The 19,244-nt window shown below is 37.4% G+C and overlaps 1 protein-coding gene across 11 annotated transcripts in view; it reads left to right on the top strand.

The window, feature by feature from the left end:
• CACNA1D (calcium voltage-gated channel subunit alpha1 D) overlaps positions 1-19,244 on the top strand; it is a 336,560-nt gene that overhangs the window by 246,069 nt on the left and 71,247 nt on the right. For 7 of the 11 annotated variants that reach the window (XM_048857868.2, XM_048857867.2, XM_048857866.2 and 4 more), the window contains 4 exons: positions 254-364; positions 8,078-8,161; positions 18,519-18,557; positions 18,974-19,102. In XM_048857868.2, the coding sequence (XP_048713825.1) occupies positions 254-364; positions 8,078-8,161; positions 18,519-18,557; positions 18,974-19,102 (363 nt within the window). Of the gene's footprint in view, positions 1-253; positions 365-7,674; positions 7,759-8,077; positions 8,162-18,518; positions 18,558-18,973; positions 19,103-19,244 lie in introns of all 11 variants that reach the window. The other 4 variants (XM_075130346.1, XM_075130344.1, XM_075130345.1 and 1 more) reach the window with 2 other exon arrangements.

Raw genomic sequence — 19,244 nt, 5'->3', positions numbered from 1 at the left:
GGGTGCGCAATCGGTTCCATCCAGTACCTGAACCAGAACCAATACCAGTCTGAGATGAATCCATTTTTAAACAGGAGCCATCAATTTATTCTTGTATCTGAGGTCCATTTATGCACTGAACAATCTTTTGCTAGTAATGGGCCTACACTTTACTGGGCTTCATTACTGACAACTGTTGGTTTATGTCAGTCTACTTTCAATTAATATTCCTTAATTCTTTACTTTTAAAAAGTGTCATATTTTTAATTCACAGCACTACGGACAGTCTAAGCTGTTTAATGATGCAATGGACATTCTGAATATGGTTTTCACAGGCGTGTTCACTGTTGAAATGGTTTTGAAACTCATTGCATTCAAACCCAAGGTAAGTGATTAGACAGGATTTTGGTAGGTTATCACTAGATCAGTTATATAATCATAACATGAATTTCCCACTAGTTATATATTATTCAAATAAGAGAAGAACCTACATATTTTTCATGGTAAAATATCTGTGAAATCTTCATAGAAATGTTAATCTGATAGTGTGTGTGTATATATATATGCATCTACAGGAAATGAGATGTAGATATCAGAGAAAAAAATATTACTGAGTAATTGATGAGATCTGGAATATTTTTGAAGTCATGAAAAGGTCACTGTCTAACCCAGACAAATACTTTCCTGTTACAAGCACTACCAAACATAATGTACACAGGTACTAAATTATGATCACGATTGTTTAAAAAATACTGATAAGCTTAAAAAAATAAAATCTAACTGACGATAAAGAACTACATATGATTTTATTTTTTTGTATAAAATGCAGATATAGGGCCTGATTCTGCAAATATGCACACAAGTACTCTTTTAGTTTTCTGGGGTCACTCAGATGTAAAAGTGTTTGTAGACTGAGTCCGGAGTAGACATTTTGGTTTCCTTGCCTTAAAGGGACACTGTCAAACTAAACATTATGGCCAGATTTTTGAAAGGAGTCATTAAGGTCCTGAACCCATAGGTGCTGGAACTCATGTTGCTGGGAGTGCTGCCCCACCCTCTAACTTGAAGAGTTTCCATCATATACAGGGTTTATAATTTGGTTCAGTGGCTCTCAAGATCGCCAGTATACAAATTGTTCCAGCACCCCTGCCTGAACCTCCAAGGAGATACATGCAGATGTACCCTGAGCCCACATGAAGCCTCCTTGGCTTTAGTGGGGCTCCATGTGGAAGCAGAGGTCTACCTTCAGGCATCTCTGTGCTAGTCTGGGACCTAATTTGGATGCTTCCATTTTTTGGATGCCCCACTTGAGAAATTTTGGGCCTGGTTTTCAAACATTCTGAAAAATATCCCTTGCCTTCATTTGATGTTAGGCTCTGAATATCAGGCCCACTGTGTCAAGCTGAGCACGCAAAATTTTAGGCATCCAAAATTCTAGTTATCGCTTTTGAAAATGTTGGCCCATAAGTTCTTAAAAAGTTAATTCCCACTGATTCTAACAACACCTGGCAGGATTAAAACAGAAAGAAATGATAACAATCTAATTTGATTGTCATCATCTGTGTTGTTTCTTCACTTTTCACATTCCACCTGTGACAGTGAATGGGAACCAGAAAAAGAAATTAGACTAAATATTGCTGTCAGTTACAATGAAATCAGTATTTACTTTGATCCGTTTACACCAGCAGAAATAAGAGCAGAATTTGGCCCACTGACTATAAACAGAAAGTGAAACTGGCCAGTCTAGTTTTACTGACCTACCTCAACAGGATCTGGTATGTTTCATGTTCCATTTCCGGCTGGGGAATGTTTTTCATATTTTCAGTTCAAGCTAATGAAGCTAGAACCATCCCTAGTCTGATCATGGCTGATTAGGGTCCTGACTTTTTCTTGTGTAACCAAGACCTGGTATTCAGACCCAGAGTGTGAGGTTTTGGGTAACTGCTCATCTACACACCCACAGGGCTTTCTCTTGCAAGATTCTACAGGTTCTGCTTTAAATGTGTATGTATTTATTTATTTTAATTGTTATATCCCTAGTCTTATTCAAATACTAGCTGCTTCGCCACATTAAAATTAATATTATTGGAGGCCACAAGAGAGATAGTGAAGATATTTAGGCTGCAGTGCCATCATTATGCTGATTCTGTGTCCTGGCCCTCTTCTGTATGCTGATTGGCTACTGAGGTCTCTGCTAGTTTTAGTGGCCCAAAGTGCCTTTTACAATCTGTGCTTAGCGTGAAGATTGAGTCTTTCCCAAGCTTTTGTGATATCAAGACTGAGATTACTATAAAAGGCTCTACATAGGACTAGCCCTGAAGACAGGTCAGAAGTTTCAGCTAGTGCAAAATGCATTGGCCCTATGGTGGCAGTACATTACATCAGTGCTCTGTAGAGTGCATGAACTACCTGTTCACCTCTGGATGCTATTCAAGATGTTGATACTGATCTGTAAGACCTGTGCTGTTTGGGTTCTAACTCTGTGAGACTCTGCCTCTCCCCAAATGACGAGCTCTTGATGGTACATTATCACCATGGGTCTATATGTTTGAATAGCCGGGGCTGGAAGCAGGGGCATCATTTGCTATAGGGTAAGAGGTGCAGTTGCTCCCCAACCCCGAACTTTTCTTTATAGGTTCTATATACTCCGTTATGTCTTCCACTTTTTGCCACCCCCCTACCTCTCCAGACTTTGGATATGATCATTAGGAAAGCAAACTTTGCCCTCCCCAGAATGTTTCTGAAATGATCCCCTGGATGGAGGGAAGGTATTTTCAGGAGAGGGTCCTTATTTCCAGAATTCAGTTCCCCCATTGGTCCAGCAGAGCCCAAATTTGTTGACCAGCAGGGCATGGTGAAAGGACCATGAGTTTAGTCAGAGGTTTGCTGAGATCAATTAGGAAGCAGGGAACCTAGGGGGCAAAGGCATTAAATATCTTTAAGATGGCTCTTGTTATCAATTGGAGATTTTACCTTTGCTTTTTATTGTGAAGTGTCCTTTTTAAAGCTACTTATATAGCAGTATAGTATTGACTGTGTTTTTAATTGCTGTAAATGATTTGACAGGCTAGGAAATGGGTCAATGCCATTTATAAATCTAAGTATAAAAAAGACATTTTTTAAACTGGTAAAATCATGTTTATTAATATTTGGGTCTATAAATGCAAATTTTAAACCAAACCTACATTTTGGCTTGGGGCTGTTGTGTGGAGGTTGATTTCTGTTATGTTTATGTTGTAACTGGGTAATTTGACTTGATGTGGGGGAATTGACAGAACTGATTATGTATTTAGTCCTAGATTCTCAAAATTATTTAGGCAACTAACTCCCACTGAGTTCAGTGAGAGTCACAGGTCCTTAAATACCTTTGAGGATCCATGCCTTAGTGCTTCTTTAAAAGCTTTCAGGGGCATCGGCTAGACACTCCATTACTGTAGTGTATATAAATCCACATTAGTTAATTAATTAATTAAATAAATGTTGGGCCTAAGCTATTTGACAGTGTCCCTTCAGCATTTTGAGTCAAATACTGTAAAAGATATGGTCACCTATTCTAAGGCCCATTCAAACCTAATGGCGATTAAAATACACTGATATTCTGGGTACAATATTGTGGCATGTAAAATCAAGGTACTGCAGGCTGACTTTCAGTTCTGAAATATAGAAAATCTTCAATGAGTGTCAGATATTAAGGGCTTGATCTGGCAATGAGGAGCTGAGTGCCCTATACTTTCATTGACTGATTTGGGAATTGAGGGTATGTCTACACTGCAATTAGACATCTGCGGCTGATCTGTGCCAGCCGACTTGAGCTCATGGGGCTCAGGCTAAGGGTCTGTTTAACTGCAGTGTAGACGTTCAGGCTCAGGCTGTAGCCCAACCTCTGGTATCCTCCCACCTTGCAAGTTCCTAGAGCCCAGGCTCCAGCCCGAGCCCGAATGTCTGCACCGCAATTAAACAGCCACTTAGCCCAAACCTGAGTCATCTGGCACGGGCCAGCTATGGGCTTTTAACTGGAGTGTAGATGTACCCGGAGGGTGCTCAGTAGTTGGCAGAATTGGGCCCTAAGTTTTCAATTGTGCATTGTAACTACCAAAATATTTAGATAATAGATCAAAATGAAAATGTATTTTGTATTTAATTCTGTAACCTAGGTACTCCCCAGGAGTTGTTTTTACTTTGCAGCATTTGCTGAATAAAAGTTTGCAATGTCAGTTGAAAGGGGAGACTTGATTAAATCAAGTTATTCTTCATAAATGCCAAACTCAATTTGTCTAGTGTGCCTAGCACATTACAAAATAAAATATTTTTGTGAAATCTAAAGTAATACATCAGTAAATACTGTTTACACAGTTTTATGAAAGCCAACCATTATTTGAATTTGTAATGATTTTCCATGCTGTTTTACGTCAGATTTTTGTAAGAAAAAAGGAAAGATGGCTAGTAAGTGAATTGATCCTGAGTGATTGCAGTGGTGAAAACTACTAATTTGTGTGTTAATATTTATTTGCTGTGACTTGTCCATTTATACATTTCTCCCTTCTCCAAAATCATCTTTATCTTTTAGTTTTTTGTTTGCTTTTGCTTTACATATTATTTTGAACAATATTTGTCTATACTGATGGAAAAGATTTGATACAATAAGCATGTCTTAAGGTATTTTAGCAATATGGAATCAAAATGTGAATGTGTTATTTATGTGGCTTACATTGTAGCAATGTCTAGTAAAATAATATTTTCTATAGTGAAATTTACCCTTCTACAGAGACCGACACACACCACTATTATACACCACTTATGTTTATACACCACTTATGTCCTACACTTTTGGGAGGTGTAGTAGGGACAGATGGCATAGCGCATCAGGATTTTGGTTTTGTAGAGCATCTAACTGTTGCTTGTCTCGAGTTTGTTCTTTTTATATATAATTTTGCATCATTGTTTAAAAATCAGTGAAGATATTGATTTAAAAAAATAAGTAGGAGAAATTAGGAAAATAAAAGGATGAAAATAATGTTGTTAGAGCAGCTTCCCTGGCCATGTCTACGCTTACAAGATTACAGCAGTACCGACACACCGCTCATGTAGCCACATTATGCCGATGGGAGAGAGCTCTCCTAGAGAGGTAATAAAACAAGCTTAACAAGCAGCAGTAGCTATGTCAGTGGGACTCCCGCTGACATAGTGCTGTGCACAAAAGCACTTATGCCAGCAATATTAATGTCTCTAAGGGGGGTGTTTCTTCATATCCCTGGGTGGCAAAAGTTTTGCCAACATAAGTGCTAGTGTAGACATTACTCAGTATTGTCAAGGTAGTTTCCCACGATATCTAACAGAAACATTAGGAATGATTTGTTCATGGAAAGGGGTGGGGCAAGAGTGAACATAGGTTTGAGAACTGAATGTGATTGTTTGGGATGCTAAATACACCAATTTTCCTGTGTTGGAATTGATGGCCAACTACAGATAGCCAGTTAATGCAACACAAAGGGACAGGAGTGGTGACCAGAGTGACGCCCTTCCCCCACTTGCAATATGGAATAGCAATGATACTTATGTTCTTCCTTGGATGATTGATAGTTAAAAATAATATTTGTAAAGTGTTGTATAAGTGCAGATCATTGTTCAGCCAGACAATAGCAGAGATGGAAATAGAACTCCGCCTCTTGTGACTCCCAGCCCTGTGATCCTTGCCCTGCCTAGACCATTATACAGAGCTGTCTCCTTCCCGGGGAGCTCATTCAAAATTCTCAAGAGCAAACCTCCACATAAAAATAGATTTTTGTTTTCACATTTCAGAGTGAAAAATTTTCAACTGTAGAAGCTTGTCAAAAATATCTAAACTCCAGGAAGTGCCAAATCTTGAGAAACAAATTAGCAAAATTATATATAATTATATATCTCTCATTTTGCTTGGGTCTGCAATAAAGAAATATCTCTTATTATGTTATGATAGCAACTTAAATCTATTGATTTTTTTAAAAAAATCTTTACAGTAAATGGTGTGCTAATAAGAAAGGTGTATAGACATCAATTTTAGGTTAGCACTCTTGATAGCTTATCAATTTTGGTACGTTTATTTTTTTAAAATTGCACTAAAACCAAAAAGCTAATGCTTTTTAAAAATGCACTGTTACTATGAAAGCAAAATAGATGTTTTCCTAATATTTTAATTGACCCAGGATTCTATTTTATTGACATCAGTAGGAGATCCAGATTGTTTTAAGATTTCTCCAGAAGTGTATGTTGGTATCCACTCTAGATTCATTAGCAGAGATTAGCTAGTAAAACAGTCTTTGTATGAGAAAAATGAACACATATGGTCATCCCATAGGTTTAATTATATTGAAATCTGAGGAAATCGCAGTAGAGCATCTGGATTGCTTCAGTAACCAGATAAGACCCAAATATAATTATAAGAGAAAATTATAATACATCTGTATTTTCTGTAGAATCATATTCAACATCTGGATTTGTAATCAGTGTCTGGATTTAATCCCAGTTTAGCCAAGAGAAATACCTCAACAACATTTCTGTTAACTCCTTCTTTGTGCCAGCCAACCTGGTGTGAAGGACCCATAGGGCAGTGATGAATTGGTCCCTAAGTCATTCCTATTTTATGACCATTTGGTGCATGAGTAACATATATAGGCTATATTAATGGGATATATTTAAAGTCAGAAGGGGTCTGAGGAAGCAGAATTAAGTGATTTACATAAATCTACCTTTTTTGCAGTGTAGTATCTGCAGTTGCATCGTTAAGGATCTGCTCCTGTTCCTGTTGAAATCAAAAACAAACTCATTGATTTCAGTAGTGCAGGATCAGGCCCTAAATGCTAAGACATTTTGGGTAGGTCTACACAGCCGCTGGGAAGTTTGGTTCTGCTCGAGTTAATGTGCTAACAGGAATGGGCAGTGGCATGGGAGGTGACTCAGACTAGCTGCCGAGTCCATACTGGAGCTCAGCCAGGATTGTGCTCGGGCATCTAGCCTATGCTGTCACCTGTGCCACCACAGCCATATTGCTATTTTTTAGCATGGTAGCTCAAAAAGAGCTAGCATGTGTATGTCTATCCAAGCTAGTAATCATACCTCCCAGCTGCAGTGTAGACATTTGAGTTACTAAGCCCTAACTCTTTGCACTAAATGATTACTTTACCTCTATAGGACCAAATTCTACCGGTGATCTTCATGCACAAACTCATTTATCTGAATGGGAATTGAGGATGTGTAGTTAAGGGAAGCGTCTGACCCTTGTCACAGACTTTCATGAAGTCACAACACAAAGGAGGTCCCAACATGGATGGACCTATATCTCCAACATCAAAGTTATTTTGTTAGCATTTGTCAGGATGTGTAAGTCAGAATTGTTACAACACTGCTGAGAGTCTAATAAACAGAGTTTTATATAATGCCTATTTGCCACGTCGGTGCTTATAAGATGTGTGTGTGTATGTATACACATGTGTATCTATATTTGCTATATATATACTTATATGTATGTGTGAGTGTGTATATATATACATAGAAATATACTTTTCCTTCAGGAGGCAATATTGTTTGTTTTGTTTTCTCATTAGACCCCAGGTTTTGTTTTAAGTAATTTCTGTTTATGCAAAACTAAACAGAAGTATGCAAATATTTGACATTTCATGTGTAATCACAAAACATTTGCACCCTGCCTGCTCTGTTCAGGGCTATTTTAGTGATGCCTGGAATGCGTTTGACTCCCTCATCGTTATTGGCAGCATAGTAGACGTCATTCTCAGTGAAGCCGATGTGAGTATACCTCAGCACAATTCCCACAGTCCCCACTTCTTTCTCTGTCTCCCCACTATTTCCATCATCTGGACAAGTCACAGATTTTGATCCAACATTTCTAAACTTTGAATTTAAAAACAGGCCAGTCACAGCTGAGTTATGTTGATATGGGAAATAAATAGCCTTTTTCACTTCCAATTATCTCAAACAGAAAGATTGTATGTTGGTACATCACAGAAGTCTAGAATGTTTTTGTGTTATAACACTGTCCTTTTCTTCTCTTTTTCTGTTTGTGTTTTTCTCTTGCTCTCTTTCTGCTGAATGCTTGTCCTAACAGCACTATTTCACTGATGCATGGAACACTTTTGATGCCTTAATTGTTGTTGGTAGCATCGTTGATATTGCTATAACAGAAGTTAATGTAAGTAACAACTGTTCATGCACTAAATAGTAATTGCTGTCATCAATACAGAAAATGTAAACTTTTCCCTATAAATCCATTTTTTACATTCTGGAGTAAGAGACTAAAGTATTGATACAGATACAGATATAGCTATAACTATAGATAGATACATATATATATATATGTACTCACAGAGATAAAATAGTAAAACAATGAGTATTAATTTTTCTTTCTACATATATGCTGAATATATTTTAAATCATTTAATTTTTTTTTAATAAGGAAAAAAACAGGTCTTTGGTAACCCATTTCAGTTTGAAGCCCAGTAATTTTTGTGAGTAATTTGACCTAGTCCATCAGGCTTCTAATAGTGATCTTCAAGGCTCAGTGGTTCAATAAACCATATACTTTCAGGTGGGAATCCTAGGGTTTGCGAATGATCTAGGAATTCATGTCTCCCAGGCTGGTGGAATTAGGGTACTCTCAGCCGCTGAGAAAAAGCATAGTACTTACTGTTTTTTTTTGCTGTTAGTTTTTCCTCTTTCCTTCCTCCAGGAAATTGTTCTGGAGTTTCAGTGCAGTTTGAAAAGTTTGTGAATTCCATAGACTGGCCAAAATTTTGAGCCACAGGCTCTTGACAAACATTCTGGATGAGACTATTCGGGCAAGAGTGAGAGCTCTTCCCAAGGTCATGCAGGGCAGCAGATATAGAAAGTAAATGCTTTCTGTTTAGTTTGTATCACGCTTACTGGCATTACACCAAGCAAGATAAACTATGAGAAGAAATAAATTGAAAACTAACAAACTATGGCCCAGCTTCTAGCCAGCTCCTGAGGGGATGTGCAAGGGGAGGACAGGACACAAGGAGCTTCCACTACATACATACATCTCTTGTGCCCGTGTATCTCCTCCTTCCTAGTGTTTCAAGGGACATGAAGACGGGAGGGGAGAAGAGCGATGGAGGTTGCCCTAAATCAGAGTGGTTGTAGTGGAGAAACAATAATATGCAAAGTTTTAAGCTTCTTTGATTCTAGCCTATTTGGTAAGCACAGGAATACACGTTTAATAAAATGTATACATGTGTTGAAACCTGATATGGAAACAAATATGCTGCTTTATCAGGTTATAATATGTTTTTTAAAATGTCCAAACCAGCACACAGTAAGTATCTGCTAATTTGCACTAAGAACTTGAAATTCCTATGTGGATTAGACATTTTTGAAAATTAACAAATAAGAGAATAAACATGATCAAAATAATTTCAAGTTACTGTAGAATAAAATTCCATTCTTATTTGGTTTTGACAAGTCTAGAATATTTTGAATTATATACAGTATAAAAGCTGCTCATTACCCTGCCTAGTGCTACACAGGGGGGTATGGGAACAATGGTGATGATGCAGAAGCCAGAAAGAACACAGTTTGACTTTCAGATTTCATGCAGAGTTTGCACAGCTGGCAGTTAAGGGAAAGAAATCTTTTTACTAGTGGACTGAGTAAATCTGAGTGGGATGGTCACATGGGACAGTGAACATGGAACCCCCATTATTCTGTTTTTACAGAGACACTTCTAAAAGGATAATTGCACTTCATTGGCTAGATTTTCAAAAGCAGCCTATACATTTGTGTGCCCAAAATTATCTGTCATGGTTTTTCGAGGCCCAAGTTTTTTGATGCCCCAAACTTGGACTTCCAAGTTCAGCTCAAGTAATTATTCATTATCCAGCTTGCATGCACTAATGTTGTTTTGTATGGGGAAGTATGACTTTTGGGGCATACAGAAATGTGGCCACCTAAAATTGCTTTCCCCCAAAGCTACAAAATGTAGTCACATATGAAGGGGTAGTAAAAATAGTATACGGGATATAATTATGATAGTCTGCAGTTAACACTATGTTGACAGTGGTTTATCTGACAGCATTACTTGTTAGTATAACTGATTACTGCTAAGCTTTCATCTGTGATAAACTCTATGACTTTGTACTAATTCACATATTTGTCTTGAAAATTGTCTAGAGATAAAGCTGGTGATCTCTAGTTCAGTGCATGTGCTGTATTTTGTGTTTAGATTTAAAGTGTGAGCACTTTCATTTCTGAGCATTTCATGCCTTCTCGCTATAGAAAAGGCTCATTGTTGGTGCCTTCTACTACTGCACAACAGACTCTTTTTTCATCTGTTTTTACTCTGTATCACCTTTAGTGCGCTTAATTTGTTTGTGAAAGCGTGGATATCTTGTAGTTGGTTTCTAGGTTTGATTTCCCATTTCCAACATGAAATATTAGTTACTGTAGACTCTCTCTAAAAATGCTCGGCTTTTATATGGCTACTGTTTGTGATTCTAGTGAGTATTCCTACTTTGTTAGTCTCTTACAACTGATGAAAACTTTTAAAATTAGAATCTTATATTTTCAAAATCCCTTTATTAACATTTTTCAATGGCATCTTCAAACGTGTTATGTACAACACTGTTTTTTCCCCCTAACAGTGATAGAAAATGGATTGATATTGGGATATCTGTAGCACCGCAAGGATGTTATTAAGGCCTTCTCTTTGAAATTTCAGGCACCATTGTAGCTGCACCCTCACAAATATCAAGTATAGACACTATTTACACCAGTGTAGTTTAAAATACTTGTAAATTGCACCAGTGCAAACTGTTTTGCAACAGTGTAAATCATATCTACGTAAAGGGTTTGCACTGGTGCAGCTACACTAGTGGGTTAAATCTCAGTGTCAAGAAGGTCTTCGAAGTCTCGCCAACGCATAGGGATGTTCAGACCAACAGCTGAACATTTCTACATATTTCCACATAGAAATTGCCTCATTCTGTGAAAACAACAGGGCTATATTCTGATTTTACATGAGTGTAATCCAGAATAACTCCAAGGGTCAATGGGATTACTTCAGATTTACATTAGTGTGAGATCTGTACCTCACTCAACTTGTTCAAGTGAGTGGGTTGGACTTTTCATTAAAGTGTCATACTGATGGTAGTATGAGATCTAGTAAAATACATCTTATCTTTTTAATTTGTTATTTTATAAGATATGTTTATTTCAAAGTTTTATAATAATATATATGATGCCTGAAGATTGACTCTTGTGGTCCTGTAACCTCTCTTTCATAGTGGGTCCAGGAGAGGATTTTGCTATGTAGTCATATCAGATATTGAATGCTTTCGACTCCCATGCAAGTCAGGGTGAGTTCAGGGTGCTTAGAACCTCACAAGAGTGCTTAGCACTCTGCAGGATCAAGCCCATGACCAGGAACCACATGTGTTCCTTGACACATTTTATGATATAGATAACCTCAGAGCAAAATATATACACAGTTTGCAGTTGTTGTTTCTTTTAGTTAATCTGTTATTTAATCTCCCTAACCACTGCCAATATTTCTTTTCTGCCACCTAATTGGTTCTCATGTTCATTTTATTTTTAGAAATTTTTAGAGGCAAGTATATATTAATAAATATATATATACGGTATAGCAATTTAAATAATAAAAGCACTACTAAAACCATATAATATTTTTTATTTCTTTGTTCACATTTTGTTTTCCAGAGTTTCCAGTGACACACAAGATCTTGCTTGGTCATCTAAATTGTTCCTTCTAAATAAAAAAAATATTAAAAAATCAGAGAATGGTGACTGTGAGTCATGAAATGTGATTGCTGCAGTCTGGGATTTGAACATATGTAACTTAACCACAAGACAATCAAAGATAAATATGTCTGAAATGTAATTACAGAACACATTTGGAGCTTGTGGTTACAGAAAGGTTATTTTATATTTTGCATTTGTCACTTGAGAAACAGTTTGGATGACCATCAGTGGGTGACTCAGAACATGTTCACATTGTGTTGTACACTGGTAGATTGTCTACAAGAGCTTCACATTCACATGCTTTTTACTTTTTCATCATTAACATTTGATTGTTCATAAGCTGCTAAAATGTCAAAAAAATATGGACGGTTCGCTTTCCTGGTCTCAAGTGTCTCTCTTTTATTTAGTCCCAATGGTACTATTCCCATGCTTAAAGTTAAGCACATCTTTAGTGCTTTGCTGAAACAGGACCTAAGGTGACAGTACCAATAATCTTGGCTCTTGCTTCCCCAGTAAAACCATTCAAATTCGACTCACCTCGTCTAAAATATTGCAAGTCTTACTTATGTTTATTTATGGATTCATAGATTCTAAGGACAGCAGGGAGGGACCATTGTGATACTCTAGTCTGACCTCCTCTATAACACAGGCCATAGAACTTCCCCACAATAGTTCCAATTGGAATTATTTTGGGGAAGTCCTTTGGCTTATATTATACAGGAGGTCAGACTATATGATCACATTGGTCCCTGCTGGCCTTGGAATTTATGAGTCTGTAAATGAACATAGGTGAGACTTGTAAAATGTTCTAATCTACCATTGCACATCAGTGGGCCAGGGCGGTAGGACAGGACAGGAAGATCCCACATAGAAAAATAACTTGGCCAGTCTGTCCCATGGGCATAAAGAAATACCACTTTAGCATTCCAGGGCTATAAATAGTATAATATTGACTTACAAATAATTTTCAGTCTAAATTTATGGTTGCAAATCAAGCAAAACAAAGAAGGGATCTTTAGGTCCTCATTTGGGTTGTAGTTCACCTGCACTGATTTTTCACTGGTGGCAAAAGTTCCATTGACTTCAGTGAGGTCAGGATTTCACCTTTTGACTTCACCAGAGTTACTCTTCCTTTACACCAGTGTGAGATCAGAATCAGGCCTTTATTTTTTATTTACTCATTTTTACATATGCAGATGCATTGGTAACTGTACTAAAAAAACATGTTAGCACATGCAGACTATGAGGCTAGATTGTGAACCGTTTGCTGACGCTGGGGAGCAGTTACTCATAGGAATAGTCTAACTGAACTAAATGAGACTGCCTGTGAAGTAAGCTACTACTTTGCATGACTAACAGTGGCAGAATCTGGCCCTAGAGAGTCACTGTCACAACCAGGTATTTGCATGTATTCATTTGCAGTTGGTTTTGTGAATGCATTTACTGTTTGTGCATATTTTGCTGGATCAGCTTAAGCCTTGTTTGCAAATTTATCTTTTTATGTCTAAGAATAGTTCAGAAAACTGTGCTTTTATATAGAGCTTTCCATCTAAGGACATCAAAGCACATTGCAATAATTAATCCACACACTACCCCTAAAATATTAGTTTTTTTCTGAGTTATCTTCATGGAGGTGTTAAGTTATAACAATTGAGTTACTTTAGCAGGATGACTCATAATATAAGGTAACTCTGACCATGTGAACATAAGGGTCCACGGGGATGGATCCCTTTCCAAAATCAGGGCCTTAGTTAGTATTACTAAATAAGGGACAGTCATTTTGTAACCTGGTCAATTCACACTTATTTCAATGGGTACGATATAAATGCAACATTTAAAATATAATCTTATAGTACTAAATGCATGTATTTTAGAGGGAAAATAATTATTTCCCATGCCCATATTAGATTTCCCTCTACATAAATATATCCTTCCAAATGTTTACTGAGCAATATATATGTAAGCACTTCATTGGTTTTTGAATTAGGATCTTATGAAAAAAATCAACAGCCACATTTGAATCACTGCCTTTATGCTCTTAAAAAACATTATTGTGTCCTTCATGTTTTTAAAGATATTTTGACAACTTGGATGCTTTTTTAAACTATGTTCTTGTCATCATATATTTGTATCTCAGATGTGTCCTGCTGCATCATATCAATAAATTACTGCATCACACCCTGGCATAATGTAGTGCCCTTTGGTACACTTCTATAACAGGAAGCATTTGATCTACACTGTCTATTCATATCTACTGTCTCATATCACATGTGTACATCTGTATATTTTAAATTTTTATCACAGAACTGCAGTTTGCTTCAAATGCATGATGCAATCAGTTTTGCATTGTTTACAGTTTGATATAGTGTATCTTAAAAGATATACATTTCTAAAGTCAGGAGGTTTATTTGTCACTTTACTTTCACTGCAGGGTGAGAGACGTCAGAGGAGTTATTATTGAGATAATAACTGAAGTAATTGAGAGATATATTTACCTCTTTGTATGCAACAACAAAAATATGGCTTTAGATTGTTAGCAGGTTGTGAATAGTTGGATCAGGAAGTGTAAGGGAAAGGTTTGTTCTCAGTTAATCTTAAAGAAAACTGCTAACTTGGCCTGTGAGTCACCAGAACATAAGAATGGCCAGGCAATTAAAATACTATTAACCACATGTTATTAAAACACTATTAATAAGCATGGACTTTATCACGTGCTGAAAATTGAACATGTTGAAATGTTTTGATGAATTAGGCTTTTGGTGTAGTTGGAGCATGGCTGAGAGAAAAGATAGAAACATTAGGCCAAACTCTGACCTTATGCATACCTGGCCACCCCGTTATGTGCAGTGAGGCAATCAAGGAAGGCAGAAGGCAGAATTTGGGTCAGTAATTGTGAGTGTGCCTTATCCCATAGCTTTATTCCCAAGACAAATATTGATACATTGAGTGACAAACCAAATCTCAAATCACGTCATTGTAATCTGATACAAAAGGTGATTTCAAATACAAACCCCCACCAGATTGGGCAGACATACGCCAGTCAATGCTCAGTGTGGTTGGATGCCTGTAATATACCCTTTTCATCAGAGGAGTTGAGGCAGAAGGTTTCAACAGGCTGCCTACAGGAAGTAGTTCTTCAAACTCACACCTTTGTCAACATGCAAGGTCAAAAAGAGCCCTCTCTGCCCAACCCCAAAACCTTAATTATAACCTCATACTTGTACCACAAACACATAACATGCCACCTGCTTAGTCTGTTCACATATATAAACAGTGAGTATTAGTTAATGTTGCAGAGATTGTAATTAAGATTTTTTATTAGGGTGATTATCAGCAGGAGGTGGAAGGAAGTTCTTTTGTGAAGATGCACTGACTCATTGTCAGTAGAAACATGCTGTGTGGACATTTAGGCTACAGTTAAGAGATGTTCCACACCTTGACATTCCTTGCTTTTAAAGGTTTGCAATGGATGTATATTACCCTTAACCACATTCATCCCTTTTAAATGAAGTTTTTTCTTCTCAGTGTGTATGTGTGTACTCTATGAATTATCACACAGTTACATTCATTACAGTCATTCATTTTAGTAGACACCTAGATACTACCCTGACAGATGTGTTATAAATGCCACAGAGAGAGAGAGAGAGAGATTAGATAAAAAGAGTCTGATTTTAAAGCTTTGGTATTGAAAGTGCCTCTCCTGTAATGGACAAATGTTGAATGTTTTTGGCCTCTAGAGAAAAAAATAACACTACGTCAGAAATATGTTTTCATTTTTGGTTTTTAATGCCAAGCCCTATACTAGTTATTATTTTACTGTATGTCATTTTAAGGAGGATGTTTTCTTTTCTTATTCCTGGCCTGCTCTCACCAGTATCTATAATTCATAATCCCTTGTCTATGACATCATAACCCTCTCCAGCAGTTGCAGATTAGCTGTCACAAATAAAGGATTAAGACTACTTAGACTAAGGAAGCTGGGGGAAGAGATGAATTATGAGAGGAGAATGTGCGTGTACACAAATGTCCTTTAGATAGGAAAACAAACAGAGGGATTTTACACTCGTCTTCTCTTGAGCACCCGCAGTGGTACTATTCACATACAAATTTGGTAATCTAGTCTTTGTCTTGCTGTTCGGGAATAGGAATTAAGTACTTATTAAATCATAACACACGGAAAAGATGGAGCTCAAGCCTGCTATCCAATACATTGGTCATCCTTGTCCTGGACAGTCTCTTTTATAATTACTATCTTAACTCCCACTCTTTAGATGTGTAAAGAGATCTTGTCACAGCTGGCAAACACAAAATATTACCCACTTTCTCTGATGTTGTTTTGAGCTTGCCTCCCACCAGCAGAAGTTTGTCCAGTAATAGATACTACCTGACCCACTTTGTGTCTCCAATATGCCAGGACCAACACAGCTACAACAACACTGTATACAAGGAAGATTTTCTAATTTTGGACCAGATCTTCAACTGGTGTAAATCTTCCTAGCTCCATGGCCCTTTATTTTTAAGAGGTTCAGAAAAAGAATTGTTATTTCTGTAGAAAATAACAAGTGCACCAATATTTTGACAAGCTGTGTGTCTGTATGTAGATCTGTGGCTGATCTAAGTAGGTCACTATGTAAATGATTTATCTTGAGGGTTCTTTTTTATACATATTCAGTGAGTTTCCTATGCAGCAATGATCTGATATCATTGTTCTTTCTTTTAACCTCTCTGTGTGTTTTGTACAAATGCTTACAGAGCACAGGCACTGTATCTGATTTACAAGGTGCTGTTCATGGTGTTGTCTGCTCATATTTCTGAGGACAGGACCTAGCCCTTAGTTAGCATTAGTGCAGTGCTTAGGAATTGGGTAGTATCCTTTTAAATAGCTTTTAATGCCTTTAGTATGCCTTACTGTTTTCTGTGTTTCAGAAACTACTAGAACCCAGCCACAGCAGCAATGTATATAGTTAGATAGGATTTGCAGGTTGTATATAGTTAGAAAACATGGTTATTTTGATTCCACGGTCCCCTTATGGTCCCTTCATAGTACCTATGTTGTCTAAAAAGCAAAAGACACAACATTTAGACTCTTAATATTACTAGTAATGATCTGGCTGTAATGGGCTCTCATATTTTGGTGTTTGTTTTGCACAGCTGCAGTGGAGTTGCATTGGCTAAGTGCTGGAGCGCGGGCAGTGTTTTCAGAATCAGCATGGAAGCCCAGAGCCTACACATGTATTATTCTGCCAGGGATCTGTAGGTTCCGAGTGTGAAACCCTATGTTCATTCCTAGGAAGTGCTAACTCTGCCTACTCTGTCCTCATCATCACTTCATTCTGATGGAACCATCTGGGGAAAACTCTTCAAGGAGAACCTTGGAGTGGTTTTCTACCTCCCTTTCCTCCTCCCATGAGTAGAGGAAGCCTAGAATTTGGGCCACAATTGTCAAATATGTATAAAATTCCAGGTGGGGTGTTGGGGGTGGGGGAAGCAATCTTCTCTATAGGATGGAGCATATGGTACACACAGACACACCTGTTGTGCAGAGATTCCCCAGAAGAGACTGTGTGCCTGAAGTACAGTCTCCCCAGTGTTCCTCCTGGGATAAAGCTGCTTGGGGCAGAGATGTAAATGCCACAGACTGGACCAACATACATTTATTATTTTAACCAAAATATTTTCATGAGTGAAGAGCTGCTTTTCTTTCCATGTTAAACTGATAAGGAGAGCCTTCTGTGGGCAGCGCAAACGGTCACCTTAGTAAGAATGACTCTATCAGGGAAAATGGTGTCAAACTGTTGTGCAATCATGTGGCAAAACAACAGGAGGAGCAGGTAGATATAAAGTCCTCTACATTTTGAGCTGGAGGTATAATGCCCAGCTCAGGAAGGCATATTTGTGCTAGCTCTGACCTAGCAGTGTGCTAGAAATAGTAGTGGAGCTGCAGTGGGATGAGCGACAGGAGGGGCTAGCTGCCCCACATGTAAATTATTAGATCTATGATGGATAGTTTTTAGACTTTGAAATTCTAACAGACTTATTTAACAATCAAACTCAAAACATGCCTGGATAGGAATAAAAGAGAAATTGGCAATGACAAAGCTTGCAGCAAAGGCGTGTTCCTAACAATGTCAACTGCATTAAAAATGTTTGTTTCTCTCTCTAGCAAAGTAGTATCTGTTTCTGTTAAGCGCTGCAGAGAAAAATGTTGAGCAAAGAATAGTTAAGTTAAATAATTCAGTGAGTCACTTCACTTTAAGAAACTCCTGATGTGATATTATCAATACCCAGTGATTAGAACATGGTTGGACAACCAGTGAAGGATGAATTAAACCTAAAAAAATTGCTCATCAGCAAAGGCACTTTGAGATGATGTGTTAACACAGAAGTCTTTGTCTCCAGTTTCACTTATTGTTTATATCTACAATTTGAAACATCCTGTTCCCACTGAAGACAGTGGCAAAACTCACGCTGGCTTGCATGGAAGCAGAGTTAGGTCCTATTTTGTATTTAGTTTACAGTGACTCCATTTAGCTTTTTGATAGTAAGCTTGTAGTATTTGATTTTATTCAACCAGTAATGTCATAGGAAATGTTAAGAAGTATTTTGTAATAAGGATAACCATGTTTATCCAAGAAGTATGTACTTTACAAACAAAAATTGTTAATTTACATTTAGAAATTCAGAATGTCCTTCCTCCTATTTATGGTGAAGTTGAACTAATTTTTTTTATCTTTTGTTTGATTTTAATATATAATGTTCTTAATTTTTTAAAGCCAAAGCCAACTGAAACTGTCACCACTGATGAGTCTGGGGTAAGATTAGTAAACTGACCCCAGTGGTTGTACCTCTACTTGAGTTTATTCTTTTTACCATGCCTATTTTTCCCACCAATTTTTCTGTATTTTTCATAATTGTCCTACGAGCAAGGTGTATGCAGTGGTTTGCATTCGTTGTCAGTGTACTATTGAACTCTACTACAAATGAACCCAACATGGTCCTATTAACAAACTAGGAAACTTGGAAATGCATGTGATGTGTGAAGCATTTCTACAGATCCTGTGTTCTTCGCATGTATTTTTTCCTTTCATATCATGCTTATAAAGATGAAAAGACCCTAAAGTACATTTTCAAATCTTACCTCTTTCACCATTGCGTTTGTTGTTGTTTTTCTGAAAGTGTTGCATGTTCTGCTTTTTACTTGGTTTCACTTCTCCGTGATACCCTTCAGAACTCTGAAGACAGCGCTAGAATCTCCATCACTTTTTTCCGTCTCTTCCGAGTGATGCGATTGGTGAAGCTTCTCAGCAGGGGTGAAGGAATCAGAACATTGTTGTGGACATTTATTAAGTCATTTCAGGTGAGCATGATAATGTTAAATCTGCCTTTTAATTACAAATAAATCAAATTTAATTTTTATGGCTCAGGATGCAAGTAGCAAAATATTACTCTAGTAATTATATGTTACCTCTCATTACATGGAATTTAAAGTATATGGGATG

This window comes from Caretta caretta, chromosome 7 (genome assembly GCF_965140235.1).
Source record: "Caretta caretta isolate rCarCar2 chromosome 7, rCarCar1.hap1, whole genome shotgun sequence".
Lineage (NCBI taxonomy): Eukaryota > Metazoa > Chordata > Testudines > Cheloniidae > Caretta > Caretta caretta.
This window is presented reverse-complemented; position numbering and strand designations above follow the sequence as displayed.